This window comes from Oreochromis aureus, linkage group 12, assembly GCF_013358895.1.
Source record: "Oreochromis aureus strain Israel breed Guangdong linkage group 12, ZZ_aureus, whole genome shotgun sequence".
NCBI classification, from domain to species: domain Eukaryota; kingdom Metazoa; phylum Chordata; class Actinopteri; order Cichliformes; family Cichlidae; genus Oreochromis; species Oreochromis aureus.
In genome coordinates this window covers 8,159,078-8,185,575 of record NC_052953.1, presented here as the reverse complement: position 1 = coordinate 8,185,575, position 26,498 = coordinate 8,159,078, and the positions used below count along the sequence as shown (strand labels likewise).

At 37.1% G+C, this 26,498-nt stretch overlaps 1 protein-coding gene across 2 annotated transcripts in view; it reads right to left on the bottom strand.

Annotated features, from left to right (window-relative positions):
- Positions 1-20,004: 20,004 nt before the first annotated feature.
- ksr2 (kinase suppressor of ras 2) overlaps positions 20,005-26,498 on the bottom strand; it is a 112,105-nt gene continuing 105,611 nt past the window's right edge. For both annotated transcript variants that reach the window (XM_039620449.1, XM_039620450.1), the window contains 2 exons: positions 25,602-25,731; positions 20,005-23,248 (listed from right to left, as the gene is read on the bottom strand). In XM_039620449.1, coding sequence (XP_039476383.1) covers positions 23,102-23,248; positions 25,602-25,731 — 277 coding nt within the window. In that variant the 3' untranslated portion in view covers positions 20,005-23,101. The remainder of the gene's footprint in view (positions 23,249-25,601; positions 25,732-26,498) is intronic.

Sequence of the window (26,498 nt, the reverse complement as noted above, 5' to 3'; positions counted from 1 at the left end):
CAAGCACTTTGGCGACAGTGGGAAGAAAAACTCCTTTTCAACAGGAAGAAACATCCAGCAAAACCAGGCTCAGGGAGGGGCAGGCATCTGCCGTGACCAGTTGGCGTAAGAGATGGAAGACAGGACAAAAGACATGCTGTGGAAGAGAGCCAGAGATTAATAACAAGTATGATTTAATGCAGAGAGGCCTATCAACACATAGTGAGTGAGAAAGGTGACTGAAGAAGAAATACTCAATGCATCAGCAGCAGCCTACGCAGCATAACTAAGGGGGATTCAGGGTCACCTGATCCAGCCCTAACTATATGCTTCAGCAAAAAGGAACGTTTTAAGCCTCATCTTAAAAGTAGAGATAGTGTCCATCTCCTGAATCAAAACTGGAAGAGGAACTAAGTAATTTAGTTTAGTTTAAGTATTAAGTAAGTATTTTGTACTTTTTGTTATCTTGTTACTACAGTAAATCTGTTTTTGCGATGTATTCATGGAATCTCCACACGAACCAGTTGTCATTATGTTCCTTCTTGATACACCTCGTGCTTTCTTGTAGCTTCTCATCTTGTTTCTTTCCATTTTTCCTTTTTTTCAATTTTCATGTTTAGATTTACACATAACTTTTTTGTGAAACACTACTAAAAGAACTGACAGAATATTTAATAATAACAGTTTCCAGGCTTCAGATTTAAAGAGGAGACTTCTAAAGACAGTACGCATTTTGAAATATACATCTCTGCTTGTTAATGTAATGAAAATCATGACTTTATTATACCCCCCTCCCCCCGAATTACAATTTTTTGCTTGAGGCACATGTACTCCACTCTTTCTACATTTTGGCTCTGACTGCTTGTCAGTGTTAAATTTCATTACAAACTGAAGAGACTGACAGGACAGATGGCATATTTAATGTATATGTCTTTTCCAACCAGTTCACGATTTAGCCTCAAGCAGCTTCCTCAGGAAGCACACTGGAGGTGTCTAGGTGTGGTCAAGGAAAAAGTGGACATGACTCTTAATGCTGTCCACCAATCTGGCATAAAAGAATGCTGCTTCACAAAATGAGAATCAATAAGAGGATATTTGACCATTCTAAATGCAGTTTTATGAAATTACAGGGGAAATTAATAAAATGATGATCTTGTGTTATAAGAAGTGACAGACCTTAGAGCTGGTTTAAAAGCACTACACTGCAAAATCTGATATTTAAATGAATTTTAACCCTAAATTACAACAAAAATTACTAAACTAAACCTAAACCATGTAATGTAAAGTGATGCCCACTGAGAAGTCAAAATATCATTTATTTCTTTTACAAGATTCATTAAAAAAAGACAAAAAACATTGTGGAAGCATATCACACTTCCTATCATAACAGACTTAATGGTTTATCTCTGAAAGCTAATTAATCAAAGCTGACACCTTGTTCCTTGAAGCTTAGCTTGCACTGTAATACAAGCATGAAAAAAACTCTTTCTTGCATGATTTGCTTGACGGCATTTTGTGTTGTTCTCTGAGGGTTATTGGAAACATAACCTCTTCAGCAAATATCAACTAGACTATATGAATAATGACAGGCGACAGGTGAAAAAAATGATCATTATAATTAGACAGACAATCTGAGATAGTAATCTATAACTTTTGCTTGCTCAAAGCTTGAGATGTTATTACTTCAAATGTGCAAAATCCACGGTTCAAAAGAAAGAGAATATAGTCAAAAGGGGTGGGAAATTATTTTTTGGCACTACATAATGGAAAACAATAAAATAAAGGGTCAGCAACATCAGGATCTAAGAGCTGATTAGGTTAAACCATGATATATTTCATATGTGACCATAAAAAGGTCTTCAATACTGTGTCTCATTTTTGTTTGATCAGTTTTTTGTTTATTAGTGTGCTTTGTTTTTCCTGTTTTTTATAGGTTACTGAAAGGAAGGGGGTCAAATAAAACTGAGGGGGCAAAACAAGATCTGACTTAAGTTGAATATTAGTAGTTCAGACGGTACCACTTTTGTGGCTTGTGCAGTGATGATGGAGAATTTAAAATGAAGTGGGCAGGGCAGACAAAATGGTGATCAAAATAAGAAGGCCTGAATATATGTAAGGTAAGTCCAGGGTTTTCCTACTGCTATGATGTGGAGAGTGCCTTCTTTTTGATGTGATCTCCAACATAAAATTAAGGTTGATTCCTCATAGCTCCTGGGTGAAAGTGAAAATTTGTAAAGAGCAGTAGGCCAGTGTGAGGCAAAACCTCAGCTGGGACATTTCATGCAAAATGTCTCACTTGAAAAGAAAACACCCACTCTTTTTTGGCATCGAGATCGCCTTGTAACCAACAAATTGAGCACAGCTAAAAGGGTCAACACTATAGAGCCAAAGACAGAGGATTGAAAAGAGCCCAGGGCAACGTTGCACATGGAAATGGGCTGTTTGCAGTTTGTCAAGGTCATTGGGCAAAATCATTATCAACACAGATGAGCTCCACTTTGTTTCTTCTTTTTCAGCTTCATATCAGAGTGTTGAGGATGTTAACAGTAGCCTCACTTCTGAAAATGCTTGTAGGTGTTATGCAAAAGCTTACAGTGTTTTATATGTGGGAAGTCTTTTATCCGAACCATATCATATTTTGCTGCTTTCCTCTTGACATTTAGAAATATTTTATTATATGAAGCATGGGTTTAATTCTGAAGCACTATTTCATGACTTTGATTTTTTTTCTGTATTTTACTCCCATTTCAGATGAATGTCGATCCTGAAGCACTACATTCCAAAAACTTTGTTGGAAATGTATTCCTTATAACTTTTTCATGTATTTTTTAATCTCTTCTTTAGCCAAAAGTAGAGAATAAAGATATTAAATATGATACCACGTGATAAATTTACAATTTTTTACCATGAAAACAGAAGCATTCTACATGACCTTTCAAAGAAATGTGTTAAAAGAGTAAAGGAGCATTCATTAATCACACTGGCCTCTTGAACCCTTTAGAGTGCTTCTTTACAAATTCAAATGTAACACTTTGAGCAAAGACTGTGAAATGTTCTTATCTTTGAAATGGCTGGACATGGCGAAAATATAGAAAGGAACCTTTTAGCTGTGGAAACTGTTGAGGTCAAGGTATTGCTCCGGTTTTAAACATTTGGTTTTTTTAGACTGCCACAGTGAAAACAATATGGCCAGATACATTGTTGTCCACGTGAGGGTGCTTTCACCCATTACAAATTTGGAACTTCATTCAATTATGGGTTGAAATTTTTTTCCAAAATTCCACTAAGGCATAATAATGGGCTCTATAGGGGTGGCAATAATTTTAAATTCATAATCTATAAGTCAGACCATGAGCCCACTGGCGCTACTGATCTTTGAAACTTTTAATTCCAGAAACATGTTCCAAATGAGCATGAGTGTGAATTCTGTTCTGTAGTGCAAAGATGTTAAACAATTGATGTAGTTGTGGCAAACAAACATAACGGGTTCTGAATTTCTGTAGGAAAACGACAATACACGTTAAATTAGATCCAGCTAATGCCATTGCTTAGTTAATTTTTAACAATATCGTCATGTTTTAAAACCTCTGAAAACCACTTCCATTTTTATTTTTACAAAACTGTTATGAGGAAGATAGATAAATATTATTAGATAAAAGTTTATTTTAAAGTGGCTGATAAAATTTAAAAGTTGGTTTTATGTATGGTTTGTGTATTTTAGTGTGTTGCATCTGCTGCAAAACCCTGCACCTGAGGCTCTTTGTTGCTTTACCATTACTATTTATACACTGTCTGCAAAATAATTGCTGCAGTTATTAAACCCAGGCTAATCAGTAGTGAGCTACTGTCAATCAGAAAGTTTAGAAAACTTAACTTTGAAAATGCCGGTTTTTTGTTGCTGTATTTTGTTTTGGTTGTTTGCTAGTTTTTACATTAGACATCACCACATTTAAAAGAGAAACTAACACACAACAGTTATCACCTAAGGTTAGCAGTGGATTGCTAGTTTGTTTGCAAGGTGTATCAATAATTCAGTATGATTTTAGTTGGGATGTTAAGCGAAAAAAATATCTCCCTCTCACTCCTGTTCCTCAGGCTTGGGTCCTCTACCAGAGGTCTGGGAGTTTAAGGGCTTATAGGAGTATCTTAGCTGTTCCTAGGACTGTGGTCATCTGAATGAAGACTTCTGTTATGTCTGGAATTTACTGGAGCCACTTCAGGGTTACAGCGCCTAATCCTACTATACCACTGGGGCCACTTTACCCTTCACATCTGCTCCAGTTATTCCTTCAGCTCTTAGTACTTTTGCATTTTCTCTGTCCTTCTTCCTGATGTCACTCTCTACTGCCACATATATCAAAACTGTGGTCTTCTGCTCCTTGGCTCAGCCACCACTATGTCTGGTTGAAACCAGACATAAAGGACCTTAGCCTTGTTTTTCTCAACTACTTTTGGTGGTGTCTCTTATCAGTTTTGGGAGACTTCTAGTCCATATGCAGCACAGATGTTCCTGTTCACTATCCCAGCCACTTGGTTGGGCTTGTCAGTGTAGACAGTTCCAGTTTTCATCTTACATCTACAGAGACCAAAAGACTATAGACGCATAGACGTGTTTCTGCTGTAAAGTCTTCATTTTGTACCGAGATCTCGCAAAAGTTTTAAGTTTTGGGAGATCTCACAAAAGTAACTCGGGATCTTGCAAAAGTTGTGTGAGATCTCGCAAAAGTTCATCCTTTTTTTTCCTCCAATGTCCCTTGTGGGGGACATTTTGACATGGGTGACTGTGGGGACTAACCTCTTGGAGAAAACTCAATGGGGTCACTGTTCACTGTCCACTAACACATGACCCTACACTGTGTTCACTACATCATTCCATTTTTGCACTGATCACCACCTGCATTCATGTATATATCTATTTACTTAGCACTTTTCATTTTTATTTTTATGTTTATTTAAGCATTGTCTGTCAGTATGTTTTGCACTAAGTACCGCAGCAATTTCCTAATGTTGTAAACCTGCTCAACATTTGGCAATAAAACTCTTTCTGATTCTGATTCTGATTCTGAGAAACTCTTTGACTTAGATAGCTCAAAGCCAGGTCAGTATTCTCTTTCCAGTTCATCATTTGTCATCAAATATTATTCATTAATTGAACGGATAAATAACATACCTACTTTAAATCCCCATCATTATATGGCTCAACAATGTTTTTCATGTTTGAAATCATCAGATTCTGCTGCACACTGTATATTTCATCTTTTTTCCATCTTTTTTTCAGTATCAGATTTCAACTCTGTGGTTGCTGAGTTGCTTGTACAACTTTAGAGACTTGCTACTTTCCCATCCTGCAATCAAGCCATCAGGGACTAATGTACAAAAGGTGAATGCAAGGTGAACTCCAATAACTGCATTTAAATGTAATTAACCATGCTTATGTGGCATTAATCAGCGATCAGATTAGAAGCATGTTGTTCAACTCACAAACCCTAACAAAACATTTTGCACCGCAAAGGTAAACAGAACAGGTATTGACTCTTTGTAGCACCAGCTTCTTCTCTGTAACATTAGAGAAAAAAAGCACAAGACAGAGAGTTAAACTCTGTAGAACCTGATTCAAAAGAGCTCTTTTCAGAGTGAAAAGAGATGGGCAAAGAAGAAAAACGCTCACTAAATCATGAGAAGCTGCCACAACAGCATAAGCCTTTTGCAGCATAACAAAGGGATGGTTAAATGTTACCTGATGCAGAGAGCTTTATCAAGAAGGAAAGCTTTAAGCCAAATCTTAAAATGAGAGAGAGTGTTTGTCTCCAAAATCCAAACTTGGAGCTGGTTTCATAGTAAAGGGGCCTGAAAGCTCTGCTTCCCATTCAGACAACTGCAAAGAGGCATGTCGGACCAGATTCCCTATATTGTTTCCCAATAGTGTACAGTCCATTACTTACCCAGCCAAACGCAGTATAGACACTTCAGCTCTAGTTCTCACAGAAGGTAAACTTTGGGATAAATAATGTCAACTTGTTTTATCTATGAATTCCACATCCCTGTCCCACAATGTTATGATAGATCAACCATTAGCATTACAAACAGAAAGGTAAGCAGGAAACGTCTACGATGACCTGGATGACTGAGAACCTTCACAGGTTCTCAGTCATCCAGGTCATCGTAGTTTAAGGAGCTTGGAAAGAAAAGCGTCTGGACTTCTTTAAGTTGCTTGAAGACGTTTCACCTCTCATCCGAGAAGCTTCTTCAGTTCTAAGGGTCAAAGGTGGAGAGTCCCAGATTTAAACCCAGTGGGAGTTTCCCCCCAAAGAGGGACAAAGGACCCCCTGATGATCCTCTACCTAATCACATGAGCCAAGGTGTGAAAGTGGGTGTGGGTCCCAATCAGCCAGGGTTTCGGGTGAGCTCATTGTGAAACCTGGCCCCACCCTATCATGTGATTTCCTGAGGTCAGATGGCCCAGGATGTGAGTGGGCATTAAGGCGTCTGGGAAGGGATCTCAAAACTGGATTATAGATGGCAGACAGTTGGTGTCGTAAACCACCGCCTCTGTTCAAAGATGGTCGCTCACAGTGGACGTAAATGGCTTCTTTCACTCTTCTTTCAAACCATCTGTCCTCTCTGTCCAAAATGTGAACGTTGGCATCCTCAAAAGAGTGACCTTTGTCCTTTAGATGCAGATGAAGCAGGAAACAGGAAACATTTATTAATAATAAAGGTAATTCTGATAAATAGCTGATGCATGTTCTCATGCTTCTACAACACAGCAAAAACATACTGATGAGCATCTTATCTCATGCCTTCATGTTGCTTCATGCTGTCATATTTAAATTAAACTAAGACATACAGAAAATCCAGAACACAATTTTATTTTATTTTTTTTATACAGCGCCAAATCACAACAACAGTCGCCTTGAGGCGCTTTACGTTGTAAGGTAGACCCTACAATAATACATACAGAAAAAAATCACATGATCCCCCATGAGCAAGCACTCTGGTGACAGTGGGAAGGAAAAACTCCCTTTTAACAGGAAGAAACCTCCAGCAGAACCAGGCTCAGGGAGGGGCGGGGCCATCTGCCACAACTGGTTGGGGTGAAAGAAGAACACACTGCACGCAGCCAATCTCCATTTTCAAAGTTTAGTGCCATTTGAACTAGGCTTCAGTTTTGGCTGCCATGACTGCCCTTCACCATCAGGTCTATTTACTCTGATGTCGGCAACATGTGCACTGGAACCAGGTATGCTGTTTGTACCAGAGTAACCAAGACAACCACTTTGGCTTACTTGCAACAAATACTGGTTAAAGAATGAAATGCCCTCCCACAGCAATGTGTGACCAAGTTGGAGACTAGCATGAAGAGGAGGTGCCAGGCTGTTTTGGCTGTGTATGATTCTTCCACATGCTACTGAGGCCCCTATTTGTTATGAATACATTTTTAAGTTGCCAATATGTCTTCTTTCGTCAGATTTCATTCATTCAGCAGGATTAGTTCATTAGTTTATTTACTGTCAGAGAACATTCGGCAAGTTTTTCATGGGTGCAACCCAGATAGCCTACTGTGCTGCTTATACTACAAATGCATTTTATATGTAAATGAGAGAGAATTTAAGACTTATTGCCATGAAGCATTGTTACAACAAAGAAATAAACCACCAAACACACATTTCTTTACTTTCTGTGTTTAGTTTAGTTTTTTGGAGTTTTGTTGTTTGCTGTATTTTCATGCTTTCTGTGTGCAGCATCTTTTGTTTAACTGAGTCAGGAGTAAAGTCTATTTTTACCATCTGGCCATCAGTTTTGTGTCAGCCGTTGGGTCAGGACTAAGAACTTTGCCCTTAATGTGACATAATTAGGTCATTCAGATGACAATTCGAATTTTAAGGGAGGTGAACAGCAGTGTAATATTCATGCAGCTCTTCTCAACAAGGGACTTCAATTTTCTGTTACTCTGTGTTTAAACATCCACTTTCTTACAGCAATCACTGACATGTGAAAGTGCACCTTAGACTATTATGCACAACTCTTTGTCCCTTTATTTCTATTTTGCAATAAAGAACAGATGAAAGGTTACAATGATAAAAGCATCATAATGTATAATTTTTTATATCAAATCAACTAAACCATCAGTTTTTGGTGGTCTGAGAGAGAACGGATGTTGACCTATGGTAATATTAGGCTAGACATGCATAAAGGCATGGAGGTAGTTTCAGCTTTTTCTTTTATGTCCAATGACTTTCTTTTCCTCTTTGAAGTCTGAAATTACTGATCATATCCAATGTAGAGGCTCCTGAGTAAAAGCTCACCTCAAGCTGACAAACAATTTGTGGCATTCCCTTAAGTGTGATCACTGCATTCAATTCAGGGTCCAGTTTTTTAAACTGAGGGGAAACATGACCCATATACCAGAGCTGTGATCCAACAGAAATCTGTAAAAAACTAAAACTGAAAAACAAACAAACTGGAACAGAACAAAAGCTGTGCCTGTTCTGGATTCATTTATGCAGTACATATATTTTCATGGCCATTTTGCATATTTCTTCTTTTTTTGTTCATATTTCGCACACTTTCTGTCATTAACTCTGTGAGTGGTAGTGGCTGTGTGTATACCAGTTTGCTCACATTATCATAATGAATATTAAGCAGATGCAGTGTTTACCATATTCACCATTGCAAAATCAAGAAGTACCTTTTATTCAAAAGAAAAGCTAGCATTTCTATCTTTAAATAGCTTATTTAAAGCACATTTCATAGATTAGAAAAAAACATGAACTTAATAATGTATACTTTATTGATCCCTGTGGGGAAATTACTCTCTCTGCATTTGACCCATTCACTCAGTGAAGGAGTGGGCAGCCACACCGGGGAGCAGTGTGTAGGGACGGTACCTTGCTCTGGGTTAACTCAGGGTAGCCATTCAGTGTATTTGAACCCCCGACCTTCCAATCATGTGACAACCACTCTACCTACTGAGCTATCCCTGCCCCAACAGTTCATCCATTCGTCAATCTCCAAAATAATACAGTTAATGAAAAGGTTTATTGGGAACCTTAATAAATCTGTTAACCCAAAATAACCTACATGATGATGATTTCTGTTCACATCCATCTATATTCTCATTTCCTATCCATGTACACTCAGACTTCTAATCCACTATTTAGTCATAAACAAACATATGTACAGTTGCTATCCATTTAAAAAAAAATGGGCTTTAATTTTTTTCTTTTAGCTCTTTGAACACTAACCAACACAAGTAAAATTACCCAACTTGCCCCCAAAGACTGAAACCTAGTGCAAATGGCACTAAAGTAATTAGTATGGCTGTATTGAGTTCTGAGGTTTTAACAAGCTAACGGATTTTATCATTACTGTTGCCTCACAGCAACAAAGTTATAAAGTAAATACTTTGTAGATAAACCCTTTGCATCCCTACGATAAATGAAAGGGTATCCTGTAGGTGATGGAAGAACAAATAGACTGTCAGGAGTTCTGAACGTGGACAACAGCTTTTTAAAAGGCAGCCTCGTAGCTGTAAAAATCCAACAGATGATTAACGAATTCAACAAGACCTAATATTAATAACTCAGCTTGTAAATCGCCCTGTGTGTGTGTGTGTGTGTGTGTGTGCGTGCGTGTGTGTGTGAGTGTAATCCTTCAAATTACTGCCACGAGCTATAATAAAATAACATCAAATAAGTTCAGTTGGCCTTCCTTGGTCGATATCAAGAGAATAATAAATGAGCTTTCTAACTCTAATGTCAGTGCAACATAAGCTGCATTAATAGCAACATTAATGATGTCTTGGGGCCTAATGCGAGTCATACTGTTTGCTTTTTTCCTCTTTTCCATCAATCTATTCTTGCAGAGCAAACAAGACAAAAACTTGAATAAATAAAGTCAGTGGACTTCAGTGGTTTTCTTAAGGGCAGGTGCTCTGTTACATTTCACACTTTTAGATGTCAGATGCAAACTTCACACAAACAGCATAACCTTATCACTTAAATTTTTTATTGACTTTTTTTTTTCCTCTTATGAACAGTAGAACAAACCCAAATGCTGCACAAAAAACACAAACTTTATATCAAGGCCTGCAAATGTTTTTTTTTTCTTTGACATTCAGTTGAACAGCAGAAACTAAATCATTTTTGAAAGGGTAGAAAACTTTTATAAACTTTACTGTACAAATTATACAAATGAAGTTCCATTACAAGCTTGAATGAGAGATAGGCTCTTTTGAATGAGGACAACATTATGTGTTTTTGCTGATGTTGTTATGAGGATGATAACGCTGAGGACCACAAATGACGGTGACTTTGATGATGAAGAAATATATGATTTCCTGTTTTTTTCATAATCAAAATCAGAAATCTGGAGGCAGGGGGCATCAAAGTGTTGCATTATGACAGTTGCAGCAAAGCATTTTAAGGTAATAATGGCAACAAAAGAGGCAAAAAAGGATATGCTTTACAGTGAGATGAGGCCTGGACCAAAATAATACTCATATACAACAAACAGTATCCACTTAAATGCTAAAAACAGATTCAGAGTACATTTGAATCAGCAGTATGAGCAGTTGTCATCAGAAAGGAGGTTGCTGTGTAAATTTAGGATAATATGTTCTCTCCTTTTGGAAAAGCTGCTTGTATTTGACATCATCCTGTACATTCTCAAGTTTGACTCATTTGATGACAGAGATAGTTGAATTTAAATCTTTCCAAACAAAACTCTGGGAAAAAAGTGACAGAAGTTTTGTAAGAAGCCCTTTCAATGCACTCCCTGTTATAACAGTCAGATTGAAACACTTTCATGGTGTGTCTCAGCATTCCTCATCACACTACAAGGCTGCATCATCCTCACATGTTTAGCCTACGCATCAGCCTTATATGCATCCAGAGTTCCACTTCTCTGAGCCTGCCTTGTTTGTCTGTCCTCGATGCTCTCGACAGTGAACCATGAACAGTTCTCAGCAGGAAAATAATCACCTTCGCATTCTCTCAATTGCATGTACTCATCTGTATTTGTCATGGAAAGTTGGTTTACATGGATCACTGTGTTTTGGGTCACCTGAAAATATTTCATTGATCAATTAGGCATGCAGAGGAGCTGAGAACACCTCATTTTGCAGTCTGGTGCTGCCTTTCTTCTTCTGTGAATCATTTTTTGAAGCCCTGCCACAGTGTTTGATCTCCACGGGGCCCTATTAGCCAAGTGCATGTAGGAAGATTAAGAGGAACTGCTGAGAAATAGGTCTAATGGTGGTTGTCCTCTGACCACATTGTGTACACTCACACAGGATGCAGAATACTTCATTGTCTGAAAAGCACTGTGCTAAATCAGCTTCCCCCAGCTAGGACTTTCAGACTTCTCCCTAGTGTGGCTGATGTTCGCTTCACGATTTAAATTAATACCAAAGACATGGTGGAGATTTTTACATGAAAAATGTAAAGTATATAAATTGGTCTTTTTTAAAATCTTGGATTATTAAATAAAACTATTACCACAAGATAGGGAAGTGAGACTTGAACTAACAAGTTTTTTATTTCTTGGAATTTGTTGATCGTTAGAAAAATAGACTCACCATATACATCCTTTAATGCCAGAACACACGTGGAACAGAAAAGTTGTCATTTCTTTAAGAGATCCTATTCCAGGTGTAAAACTAAGGCAGTACAGCTCCAGGCAGGATGCACATAACATAAGATCTTGTCTATGTCTCTTGGTTGCCACTGCCTCAAGCTTTTTAGTGGAGCATACTGAAAAGAAAAAAAAACAAACCAACAAAAAAAACTTTCCCCTTTTATATTCAGCCATCATTTCACTTTGACACAAATGCACACACACCACACACAAACATAATACATCAATCACAAAAAAGATTTCATTAATTGGGGAGGAGTGGGGGTGCTGTCACAGTATGAAACCACGTCAAAGGCTTAATCAGGCTCATGCTTTGCTCACATTATTGGTAATAATGGCATTATTGTGTGCATATAAAAGTAGCCATTCAAACAAACAACTGCAAAGCAATTCAGGCAGAACAATTCTAATTCATTTTGTCCAAGGACGGACATGTTTACATTTGAATTCTTTGCAAAGGGAACATAGAGTACTATGCCATATTTAGCTATGTTGTGGCCATGAATTGAGCAGTACAGCGCCAATCCTTAAAAGTATTCTGCAGGCAGCCTCTGTAGACACTTATATGTTTCTAGTAGTGAAGCTTATGGTGGATGTGGCTTTAAGTGTTCTCACTAAAGAGTGCACGGGGAGGTCACTGAAAGCTCCATCTTAATTAGCAAAACATCATCCTTTGAAGATATGTCTCCAATTTTCTGCACTATGAAAAAAGAGACACTATCCATCAGTTCTATGTAAATGTTACAGGTGTACTCAAAGACAAAAGATGACTCTGACTGCTGAATAAATACAAAACACAAAACTGTCACCGATGATTATTTATGTCCATTGCTTTCATTGCATAGCTGTGAGGTCATTAGACACCTGCATGTGTGGGGAAAGAGTTTCAAATATTGTCTTGTCTTTCATAAACACAAATATAAATATTCTGTCCAAATAGCACATTTTTTGTCTCTGTAATTTGCTCACATAGCATGTACACAGCTTCAAAAAAACATTTCTCATCACTCACAGATTCTAATATTGTAGAACAAAAACTCACATTCATTTCACTGGATGTGAATATCAGCAGAGGTATTTTAACATTCGTCTCGTGGGTATGGAATTTTTGGAATTCATTCCATTCTTCTTCACTCACTTGGAAGAGATTAATTTGTCACTCCAGACAAATGGGTGTGTCGATTTCTAAGTTAGTAGACCATGTAATGGAATCAATTAAACTGAGATGCTCTCATTGGAAGGTTTGATTCCCTCCACCAGCACTGCACCTCTCCATTTTTTTTTTTTTCAAAAGCAGTGACTTGTTCAAACTTGCCTGGTAAAGTTGAAAATCTTGGATTAGATTTTGAAATGCAAAGGTTTCTTTCAATCTGTAATTTCTCTGTGCAAGAAGAGAAACTGTCTGATGTGATGATTTCTGGTTTGTACAGCCAGTAAAGTTCTCACATTTGGATTCAGATAAAAATGCTGAAAATCAACTGGGACAATATGAGTGACAAAACAGAGTCACCTTTTTGCTTTCCTGACCCCTGCTGCTGAGATGTCCTTGAAAAAGGCACTTGACCTCCGAACTGCACAGATACAGCTGCTTAGTGGCCACGAGTTGTAGTTTGTGGGTAAATGCAGTTGTGTGCAGAATGTTCAGATGTTTGATGTTAAGAATCACATCAACCCAGCCTCTGAGAAATTTTATATATGGGAACTTATGAAACTTGATCGCTGCCTTTCTTGAAGCCTGTGTACAGGCAATGTCAAGTGTATAAGACACTACATTTTGTAGTAGTGCTACATGTATGTACTGGCATAATCTGCAAGTGCTGTAGGTGGCTGGGGTTGATGGTGGGTTTTGTTCTATAATTTATATTGCAATTGTGATGCCAAAGGCAGGCATTTACGTCTGTATTTTAGCAGCGACAGCATGTTTGGTTAAATAAGATCAGACCTTACGTTGGTGTTTTAAGACATTTTGCCCTTAAATTAAAACAAAACGGCGATCTTTTTCTTTAAACACTGACTGAAGCTTTGTGTCATACTACATCTGAGCTATTCATTCGCTGCACTATATTTAAGACGTTCTATTTCATCGTTCTCAGTATGTTTTATAGAAATACATTTTTTGTGGCAAATTTGAAACATGTTATTGGTATTTCTAGAGGCCAAGTTTGTTAGTTTAAGTGTGCGACTGGTTACAAGCACAGAAATTCAGAAAAAAATGAAGTGGTGCAGTGGAAATTATAGATAAGTTGGGTAGGGTTAGGTTATTAAATAGATACTTTTAAGCACAGTTTTTTAAAGCCCCACTGATGGAGACGAACTATAAAAACAATGGGGGATTTAAGGTTTATGATTCTTTTGGAGTTGAACAAAACACTCATACAGCTTTTTCCAGTTAAACCCCTAAGAAGCATTAGATTTTGGATTTTTTAAATATTCCAAATACATAGTGACAAATTTTCATTAGCAAGTACCATTAGTAAATATTATGGAGATGTAGGGTCTTCAAAAATGATTTACAAATCAGTTTAAAGTGTCAGAAATATCAAAACAAAACAAACAACAACAACAAAAAACAACTTGCAAAATGAAATGTTGCAGTTAACAATTTTGTAGCGAGCTGCTGTGAAAATGTCCCCCAAGAGCAAAGCTTAAAAAGCTAAGAAAGATATGTTGCACAGTCATGATACTGGAGAACATACTTGCAGCTGAAAATGAGTTGCAACGTAGCATGAATGGTGGTGCATGGATTGTTGAAAGTGTTCAACAGAAAGACACAGGGTGTTTTAGGGAAGGGCTTCAGGCATAGAGCGGAGAAAGGCCTCTCTGTTTGAAAGTCTGCGGTGTGTTTTGTCACCCACTCTGGCAAAGTGGGCCAATACTGACCGCTAAAGGGTCCATTCAGGCATGAGGGGGAACGTGTAAGAGCTGGAGCAAGAAGAAGGAGCAGGAAAGGTGGGGGTTGTGGAAGCAAGGTGGGACAAGAGAGGGTGGGAAGGTGGGTGGCAGGGCAGGCAGGCGGTGGAGCAGATGTGAGCAGAGCTGAGGACGAGCTTCACACAAAGACACTGTCCCATCGATGCCTCCATTACAGCCTGGAGCAGGAAGGGGAAGGAAAACAAAAACAAGATTAAATTCTCCGTCTTAACACACAGCACCGCAGGAATCCACACTGTTAGATGTCTAACTGCTGTCATCTAACAATGCAGAACACATGGAAATCAAATTAAACACATCCTAGAACTGTATTCCAAACAGTCTCTTTCAAATTGTCACATACTGACACTTTTCAGAATTGGTTTAAGACTTCAGATCTTGATGCACTGTCAAGATGCGAAGGTTTGTGCCTTCAGATTTATAGCAGATTTATAGCAGTTATTTCTATATGTTGTGCAGATAAGACATCCAAACTTTGCGTCCATGAAAGTGACAATGGATCTTAGTGAGAGTGAGTGGCACTGTTGTTCCACATTATCAGCCAGATGGGCCAGCATAGGGCCTGCTGGAGGGGAAGACAGGGTCACATCCTCCATCCTCTTGGATTATGTAAGATTTATTTTTGGGATCTACAGTTCAACTAGTGTGGGTTTGCCAAGTGGATGTCAGGCAGTGAACCACTCTCAGGCTCTTGAGCATGATGTGAAATTACCACAGTTTGACCACCAAAAACTTCTTCCCCAAACATGTCACACAGACTACCCTGCTGGTTGTAATTATTTAGACATTTTCACCTCATTTGACGGGAATATTTATGATAGAAGTTTTAAGTGTATTTAGCTACTGAATGAGTCCTACTTTTGAATGGGATTTAGTGCTTACACACAGGTGTTGCCAGCACGTTTTGTTTTGTTTTTTTAGCTTCAAGGCTTAATGAGTATTTTCTAACTGGCACGACGTTTGGCTCAGGCAAGCTAAACCTTTAGGACATCCCCATTATATGGCACACTTTGTAGCTCTTCTGCTCTCTTTCTCTCTCACTCTTGCTCTCTCTTTCTGTTTGACTTCCAAACCCCTGATCTAATGAAATACATCTCCAGCATAATAAACCATGTGGGTGTCTTTAAATGAATAAAGAGAGCCCCGCAGTCCTTGGAGGCTATGTGACAGAGCTAATCTAAATTTGCTATTTTCAAAATATTTATGCTGTGTGTTTTTGTAGACCTATATTATATTTGCAAAGGTGAGCACAGAGTTGGCATAATTAGCATCATTAAGCCGATGAAGTGCCAAGAAGAACATTACATGACAAATAAGCTTTGACGCAGCTATGTTTGCACGTTTAGGTGCAACAGAACTGGTGGCTGGATCAATTTCAGTGGCAACACCCCCCCCCCCCCCCACCCACCCATTTTTAATGACTGAATAGGAAGAGTTTGGGGTGGATACCATATGTGACTATAGAATGGCATGTTGGTTGAGGTTATGGAGAAATTGTTCTTGGGGCTAAATATAAATAAACACATTTTGCAAATAACTTTGTGGTATGGGTTAATACAGAAGAAATCCAGTTTTCTGTATCCTTCTATGATAGCCAATCATTTGGGGAGAAAAATTGTTTTAGCTTGTACACCAAAAGAGCAACTACCTTTGCAATGATTTTTGTGTCATTTTGAAACACATTCAATTCTCATAATACATCTTTGGTTACACCCTCTAAATCACTCTGCAATTAAACTTCATTGAAATTCTGCTGAGAATATAGTGTATAATTTTCCATTCCCTTTATTATAGTGCACGGTTCCTGTTTTGTGCTGCCATGAATCAATCAATATTCAGTTATTTTATTATAAGAACAGTATACGGAAAGTTTATTTTAGTTTTATTACCTGCAGCCGTGTTGCTCTTACAGTATATTTTCCTCATGATTAGCTCTGAAATTACAACGATCTCAAAATGGAATAAATAAAAAATGAAGATGATGGACAAAATATTACAAAGACATGAACAAAGGTATCAACCCAATGCAAACGCCAGAAAAACATTTTTTGTAAATGAAATAACTTTACATTTATAACAGGAATGTGATTTTTTCATTAATAATGAATAATTTCCTAATTTAATTAAATTCTTGCATCAATTATTTTAATATAAAAACGTCCACTTGCTTTTATACAGTCTTGACAATAACTTTTTTAAACCAAATTTTTTTAATCTTAGTTATGAAATGTTGAGCGCAGAAAGAATTACAACCTAGTATTTACAAGAACTTGGGTATCACTTTAGAAAGCTGTTAAACCTGCAAATCCATTGTTCCTTTGGGTTTTGTTAAGGAGCTATATTATTATTTATTTATTTGTTTGTTTGTTTTAATTAGGATTTTATCATGATAGCATCAAGTGGATTATCCACAATAATAACAGCAAAGTAATATATGTAATTTAATGACCTTGTGAATCCCTGATGTTTTTATTTTTGCTTCTTACGTCAGTATATACTATAACAAGAAATGCACTGAACCTTATCAGGTTTTAACACATTTAAGAATGTCGACAGAAACCAAACATTCACGCTCTGGTGGGCTTCAGGCCTTCCCGAGATTGGGTGATGTGGATTTTTTACACTTCGGTGACTGAGGCTGGACTTTAATGTTGGAGGTAGAAGAGGAGGGCTGGTTGTCCACCTATCTATCATTTCATTTTTCTGCTCCATGCCCTCACTAACTCATTCTGTCTATTCAACCAGTGAGTCACAGGTCTGACACTGTATGACACAGATACTTGCACACACATGCACACACTATCATCAGTATGCCAGTTTGTGCACGAAAGACTGGAAATAAATGAAAGAATTTTTGTACTATTGGAACAGCTTCACTGACGTGAATGCCACGATACATGTTCAAAGTAATTCTGACGTATTTAAAGTTGATATATTCAATATCCTTGGTTTCCTTATGTTTGTCTAAAATGTGCTATGAATAAGGTTCCAGCTAAGGTACACAAAAAAGTATCACAGATACTTATGTATATAAGTATAGAGTTGTGAAAAGTTAAGATAAATGTTCATTGATATCAATGACCCCATTTTTGCACCTTGCGCATTGTTATATGATTATTATCTTGATATCTTCATCAAGAATTGTTGAAGTCAGATGTTAGTGCCCATGGGGTCTTTCATCATTGCCTTCCTACAGCCTTTGAAATAAAACGTTTCTTTTCATTTTAGGAGACAAAAGACTTAAAGACAAGGACAAACTGATACAGTCTACAGTCCTTTCCCAAAAAACCCTAATATTTCATTCACAGTAGATTATGAGAAAACATCAAATATTTCAGCTGAGAAAATGCACCATTTTAAGAAAAATATTAGCTAATTTTAAATTTCATGTCAACCCCACATCTCAAAAAAGTCAGGATAGGAGAACAAAGCACTGGAAAGGTAAGTGGTACTAAAAAAGAAACAGCTGTAGCAAAATTTTACAACTAATAAGGTTAATTGGCAACAGCGATGGATGTGCCATCTTCGAGAGGAAAAGTTTCTCAGATGTAAAAACAGGCAGAAGTTCAACAATCTGCAACAAATGCAAAACAAAACTGCATCCACAAATTCTGGAACAATTTCAGAAAACTGTTCCTCAACACAAACTTGCAAAGACTGTGAATCATCATCTACATTACATAATGTCATTGAAAGATTCTGAGAATCGGGATAAATCTATGTGTGCATTGGACAATGGACAAATTAATACCGGATGCTCTTTCGTTTTGGTTCCTCACTGCATTAAAAACAGGCATGAGCCTGTCATGAAAATCATTGCATGGGCTCAGGAACACTTCTAGAACACATTGTTTGTGAACACAGTTCGACATGGCACCCATAAATGTTAAGCTTCATCATGCACAGAAGAATCCATATGTGCACATCATCCAGCAACACTGGTATCTTGTCTGGGCCATTTAAGCTTGTTTAAAATGGATTGCAGCTAAGAGAAAAATTGTTCTGTGGCCAGACAAATCAAAATTTGAAATTAATTTTGGTAAACATAGACACTGCATCGTCTGGACTGCAGAGAAGAGGGGTCATCTGACTTATTATCAGCACTCATTTCAAAAGTCTGCATCTCTGATGGTATTGGTGTGTGTTAGTGCCTGCCTGCTGTACACACCTTTCACTAACTGAAAACATTTGGTGCATTATGAAACACAAATACAAAAAAAGACCTCGGACTGCTGAATAACTTGAATCCTATGTCAGACAAGAATAGGACAGCGTTCCTCACCCAAAATTCCAATAATTAGTCTCCTCAGTTCCCAGATGTTTATGGCTGTTAGGCGATCGTAAACATGGCCAAATCCCAGCTTTTTTGAGATGTGCTGCTGCAATTACATTTAAAATGAGCCCATGTTTTCCTTTAAAACATACACGTCCCCAATTCAAACATTTGATATAAATTTCTATGTTCTATCGTGAAAAAATAGGAGTTTATGAAATTTGCAAATCACTGCAGTTTCTTTTTATTTATATTTTACTCAGCATATGAGCTCATTTAGAGTTGGGGTTGTACATTATTTAAAGGGTCTTTTAATGAATTACCCATTTATTTTTGATTTTCTGAATAAGGCAAAGGATTGTGTTGTTATCTTACTGCATGCAGGCTGAGGCGTTTCACATGATAGACCCAGCTAAGCTTAGTTTATGGGTGTCATGGAAACAGTTCACTGGTAGAAAAAGTAGAAATAAATCTGTAGATTTCAACTGATGTCTTTAACCTCTTAAAATAATGGTTCATTTAACAAATCTTGTTGTGGATGTGAAGTTGGTTTTAGCCTATTCTTACAAGATTTTCTTGAAAGAATATCACTTTAAATTGGTTTTCACTCCAATTGTGTGCTGCTGATTGATTCAGTTAATTTTTTTTTCAAAGGATGGACAGCTGGGAATATTCAACAAACAGAGAATACATTTAGCTTGTGAGCACCTGCAGAGTTGCTGCGTGCTTTGGCATTATCTCACTGCACAGCATCTTATAATAAAAAACAGGATGTTAAGAGTTGCGATGGTTCATTGTTATTCTATCTTCATCTCTTTATTATTTTTCCTACCACAGAAACAGCACATTGACTAAAGATACTGTTCTATGTGCCTAACAGCCATCTTATAAGCCTGCAAATTATATAAAATAGATATTTCAATTTTATTATGACAGCTTATTAGAAATTGAGAGCAGATCATTGAAATCTACATTTTACTTTTACTATATATGACTGATTTTTAGGAAGTACATTTGTTTGTGAAGATGTGTTAAAAAATTGAACCAACGTAAAATATGGATAAGGGTCGACTAAGATAAAAGATGTCATAAAAGAAAGAGAAAACGTCCAAAATGAAAACATCTTTTTATTGTCATACACTTTTTAAAGGATGAGTGCAAATAAAAGAGCTTGTGATCAAAATCTACTCATCACTAAGCCATGGACCATAAGGCATCATTAAATACAAGCTTTTTGGAGCTATCATCTACAATACAAGGACGGAATCAAGGAAAAGAAACAACACAGCATCAATGCTTATGCAATTAGAAGGAAAATGAAGGAAATAAATTAAAATGAACAGATAACAAAGGCAACAAAAAAACACAACACAATTTATACATTCAAAAGAAAAAGTTCAAAAAATTCACAAGGAATATTATTATTACGGCAAGTGACGATAAAACATTGTCTACAATCTGTTATGTACACTTGGCACTAATGTTATATCTTTGATTGTTGTCCAGTTGGTTTGTTGTCAACTTTAGCATGTGCACAGGTTGTAACTTTTTAAATTTTAATTCTAGTATAATCATTTATATAATCTATAAATATACTGCAACAATCATTCTCTCGAACAAAGCTGTTGAAAAGTTTTGCAAAGCCTGATGTAAAATTTGAGATCAAACTGCTCAATGGACAACAGGTCATCAGAAAAATGCTCACATATTTTTTATATATAGTATTGAAGGATTTTTTTTTTTCTTAACAAGAATCAATCTTTGATAGTCCATCTCATGCACTTTAAAGTTGTAAACAGTACAAATATAAATGATCCACTTACAATATTTGAATCCCAGCAATTCCAAAATAGACAGACAGACTCCCAAAAACAGCAGCAGATTGTTTGTATGCATTTTCCAACACTGGCAGATGTGTATATAATGAGGTGAAAATGGCTATTTAACATGACTGGATTGTCTCCATCTATTCAACGTGGCTAGACAGAATCAAGCAGTGTACAGCTCAAATTATGCCACAGCTTCCAATTTCATGGTGATATGACTTAGCTAGTTCTCTATAACATACATTTAAAATATATTTTGATATACAGCATGAAGTAGAAAAATGGCCAGGGGTGGTCTTCAGCATCCTGATATGTTTTATTTATTTTTTTCCTGATATGTTAAAGGGAAAGTTCAGCCAGATTTAAGTTACTCACATGATTGCAAGTTTCAGATTATTTTTAAATGTGCTCCACAGTCAGCTTTATAGCAGTGTTGTTGTCAAAAATAACCCATTCAAATCCATCATTGTAGACGCAGATGGAAAAGCTGTTATGTCTAATTAAACAATAAACCTGACAAAGAAGTCAACACTATCAAATCTTGCCAATTATCACAGCAAATAAAGACATATATTCATGTTCTGCTGCTCCAGTTTTTCTTATCCTTTAGAACTTTTATAGCATCTGGTGGCAGGTATATTTTTTTTAAGTCACCATCAGAGAGGAAGTTGTACGCCACCTGCTGCATAAATTATGTAGCATTACATTTTATCTGCTTGCATTCACAAGGAATGCCACATTCAGTTATATTCATAAGGAGCAGGTAGCTAAAAAAAATCACACTGACTCTGTATACCAGCTGAGAATTAGCTAAAATCTTACAAATTAGAAATTTTTTTGCGATGCAAAGAGTGGTGCAACCATAACTTACGGTGGCTGACATTAGCAAAAAGCACATTTACCAATTTATGCAATACTGGAAGAAGTAGCTTTAGCATTATCTCATAACTCCTCAACAACAGTTGCAAAGTCCGGCTTTAATTACCTACACCTTACAAGAATGTATCATTTGTATGCATCTCTACTCAGATATGAAAGCAGTCAAGCTGCCTGTAAAATTCATTTTGAACACACAGCTGATTACAAGATTATTTATTCAGCTTGGAAGAGCAGATCTTAAAACCTGCCATCCAAGAACAGTGCAGAGTGAGTGGTATCGATAAATATTCAAGATTAGGAAGAATTTCTTTGAAGCGTTCAGTGTCAAACTGACTGCAACACTGCTTTTAAGAAACTTTCTAACCTTTTTTTAACTTTATTTTGCTATTCCGAAGCCACATCTTCTCAATCCATGTCCAACAGTCACTTCAGTGCAGAGATGGGGATTTTAAGCTTTTTAAACCTTTTCCATTGGATACACATATTGTGAAAACTAATGTGTAACTTGTAAAACTTTGTGATTAGGGTCTACAACGTTTAAAATAACTTAAAATTACTGTATCGACTACACTGTAACAAGCTTTAGATCTATATTATACTGTTATCTGCCATTATCTATTTAAAGAAAAATAATATACAATGATTTATGGGAACTGGGGAATGGTTTGGGGGGGGCTCAGTGATAGCACTACCGAAAGGTAATTAGTTCAGCTGACGAACACTACATTTCAAGTGTCAGCAATTTCACAGAACATCGTCAAGTAGGGGATTCCTGGTCTGACCGGTGGCTTTTTTTTTTTTCTTTTTCTTTTTTTACCCAAAGGCTGTTATTGTTCAAACATCTAGCTTATGTTCACAGGCAATATTCAAAGCACAGGCTGATCAGAGAACAGTCTCCCATCAAAGAACAGGGCCAATACATCCCCACACAAACAGGGATGCTGGCTTCTTCACATTCAAATGGTACGGTGTAAATAAAAGGGCATTTTCAGTTAGACAAAACATTTGAGACAAAGATGAATCCTGGACATCCACACATGAGACAATGAGGTAACACTGACAAAATGGTCTACACACTTGACAGACATAAGGAATGGCAAGACAATGTCATGAATATATACAATATGTGATGTACAACATATACACTGATTCAAAACAAACGCGAATAAAACATGGAAAAAAAACACAAAAAACTACATTTGTTCAAAACTTTTTTTTTAAAGTCCAGGATGACGTGATCTGTTTGAAATTACAAGCAAGATACAGCCAAGAAATAAATATAATGACGGGAACAAGTCAATAGTAAAAGACAAAAAATATAAAGGAAATATATCCAGTATGGTGTGAATCAAACCAAAGAAAATATGAGTCCCGACTGCTTTGAGAAACTGGACAGTCAACGTATCTGTACACACACATGCCAACATTCCATGAAAATACACACAGCACGGGCAGTTTTCATCACTGGGCTGGCTTTTGGATTCAGTGCATTCTTTAAGGAGGTGGGTTATTTATGTGGAGTTATGGCGGCTGCTTTTTTATACTTGCTGATTGTTTGCTGTTTTATGTCCCTAACTTATTTGACATACTCAGCTGACTTCCAGAAGTGCCCTGGGTGGGAAAGGCGGCGGTTCCTTTTTGGCAACTTTTCCAGTAAATCTACCAGCTTGGAGAAGCTGGGTCGCTCCTCTGGCTTGTACGCCCAGCAGAGGAGCAGAATATCCTGAAAAGCAAAGACACAGAAAAAAAAAGAATTATTTGATCTTTTTCAGATGCTTATGTGATAAAAGAAACAGGTGTGTCCAGGTTGTCTAAAAACTTTAGGAAGCCAGTTAGTGTAATTTGGCCTGATTATCTGATAGTGAACTGTAACACAAGCAGACCGAGCAATGGTTGTGACTTACATCTGATACATGCAAGCAAGGCTGGCTGGCATATGAGCTAAACCAAGAAGATTGAAATTTGTTCCTTAAGCTCGGCTACACAACCTCAGTGTGCAATCTGTAAAGAAATCTTATCATTCAAATGGCATTTGACAAACTTTACAACCACATAAAGGACTAGCAAGACGAATGCAAAGGCAAAGCCAAATAAAATCTTCAAACAAAGACTGACAGTGTTTCCAACCTGACTGTGAAATCTGACTTGACACCCTTAAAATATTAGCACACTGTCATCTTTACAGAGATTTTTCAATATCAATTAAAAGCATTCTTCAAATACCTTTTGTTGGTGTCATGTGAAAATCTACTTCTGGTGAATCCAACCTGCGATTGCTTGAGCAGTTTCTACACATAAACTCATTACAATGTGAGGAGAATCAGGACACTGTCTCCTTTCGCCTTTCTCAAATTACTGTAAACCCAAATAAGATGACTGAACTCAGACAAATTAAAGCAAATGATTGCCTTTAATTTTTCAAGTTGATGAACTTGAAAGTCAAGTGTTTATGCTACATGCATTACCGTTTAATTTAAGTATTTACAAAGTGATAAGCTCTTTTCGAGCCCAACATATAACGTCCTCACACTTGGTCAGGACACAGAGTGACTGAGTAATTTTTGCAGATGGAAGAAATGTGGCTTTTAACATATGCTTTATATATGCTGGGAAAGACTGCATTTTAACCCAAGTCATAATATATTGACTAAAACCTAACAAAATAGCAGCAGAAAAAGCAAAAGTAAAATAAAATGCAAAGAAAGAGGGGAAAAAAAGAATAAGTCATCCCAGTTGGGACTCAAACTCTGATTTAAAGTCCATGTGATTAAACTATCTGCCACGTCACCTCACCTGCCTCCTGAGGCAATGTTATGACAAATTTAGATTTCCCTCACATCGGAATGCTAAATGGATATCCCTATTCATGGAAAGGGGCTAGCAGCTGCATTAACATTTCTAACAAAGTGTCCATACATGCTAAGCTGGGAGTTAGAATGGGATGGAAGTCAACATTAATATACTCAAGTCAATAAAAATGTATCAATTTAATCTTATGGCGGAAATAATTTAAAACTTACATAAAGAAATACAGCAACGCATACACACATGTGTGTGTCTTTATTTTCTTTCTTTTTCTTTTTTATCTATTTAGTTTTTTACACTAAAACAACGTAATATTGCAATTTCACTGCTTTAGGTAGACAAAAGTAATGTTAACTAATTAACTTCCTAATTTAATATTTAAAAAGATGTATTAGTCATTTGACTGGCATGAAACTTTAATGTTAAGTGATGACTCATGCTTGACAAGCATCAGCACAGGAGCTTAAGGTTCACTTCACAGGTCGTCATTTTAGCACTGAGCAGAGTATCACTCTGTACATTACTGACTGTGCTAACATGGGGACCGTAATTAACCCAACAGCCCACTTCATTCACGCTATCACAGCATCGCTATTCTATTAAGAGGAAGAACTAAATAACACAACTTACGCAAGTGAACTGTAAACATACTTTACTCCATTATAACAGAACATCTACTCAGGAAAATCTATTATTAAGAGACAAGTGTGGACTAGCAGACAGATAACAGAAATGGTACAGTAAAATGAGGTTATACTTGGAGTTTACTTAATCTGCAAAATCACAAGTTCATTTACTTAACAACAAGAAAAAAAAGTGACAAAACCGTAATATTTAAATTCAAAGAATGTTTTGAAAAATTTCACACTACTTAATCTTTTTACTACTTTAAACATTTTGGTTTACAATAGCACACAGCAGGAGAAATTTCACATCAAATGCATTCTCTGAAAATAGTCAATTTGGTTAAGGCAGGGGTGCTTCATGGGGAGACAATTACACTGACTAGACAACTACTTGCTCTCATGGGATCAATCACGCATTACATAAAATTTGCAACTGGGAGCCAGAGGAGTAAAGACATTTGGACGTCTACACTTTTACATAAAGCTCTGACAGACCGCATGTGTGAAAATGACTTTCCTGTCTTTATCAGGCAAGGTAATCTTTCAATGAGTGCTTAAACACGAAAATTATAAAGCAGCTGATTTTGAAGGAAAGGGTGATTCATAAATAGTGAAAAGTTAAAAAGAAAAAAAAGAAGCTCTTACTAATATCTCCTTCCCCATGCCAGTTTGTGCAAGATTGGGTTTCATCCCACTGCCGATCTGCCATATGATCACCTCTGCTGGTTGACTCTTGTAAGGCCATTCACGTGCGTGTAACTCGTACCAGATGGTGCTGAGAAGACAAAGAAGCAAAGTGGATCAGTGTTTTAAACTATGTGGTCATAAGAATAACAGCTTTGTCTTCAAAAAACACCTATGGAGGATTCTCATCCAGGCAAGAGCAAGCACAACTATAAACTGACAAACTTTATTTTTACAGTTGAATAAGCAGCTGTAGATGATGCATAATTGGATCGTGATACGTGCAAAAGCATGATTTTGTGGATGACTTTTTGTCAATTTAAATTTTTGAAAAACAATTAAGCTAAAAAACAGCACATTTTTAATTACTACTCACGAAAAATTAGCATTCACTACCTTCCCTGTGCAAATAAGGTGTTTTCATTCTGCTCCTGCGTGTCGAGTTTGAGTAGAATAAAAATAGCTCTTTGCCAGGAGTAAGGGGAAAAAGATGATGGCTGATTGGTGATGAATATGCAAAAAAGCCATGAGGGTCACCTCTAGGTAACACAAATGCTAACAGAGCAGCTGGACATGGTGCACCAGTGTTGCACTCTTCTTCCCTTTAGAATAATATAGTGATGAGACCTCCATATGGGGAACCATCTGAAAAAGCAATTGTGTTAGGAGTCAACAGAGCAGGGTCCACCCCCTCAAATGAAGCAGTAATGTCACTGGAGAAAGAACAGGAGCCAGGGGGGCTTTTTTAATCAAGTTAGGATGAATTTAAAATTGGGCTTCAGAGGAGGAGCTGGAGGACACCTTGGTTTGAGAAACCTGAGTGACACTCAGACAGGCAGGTATGTAATAACGGAAAGA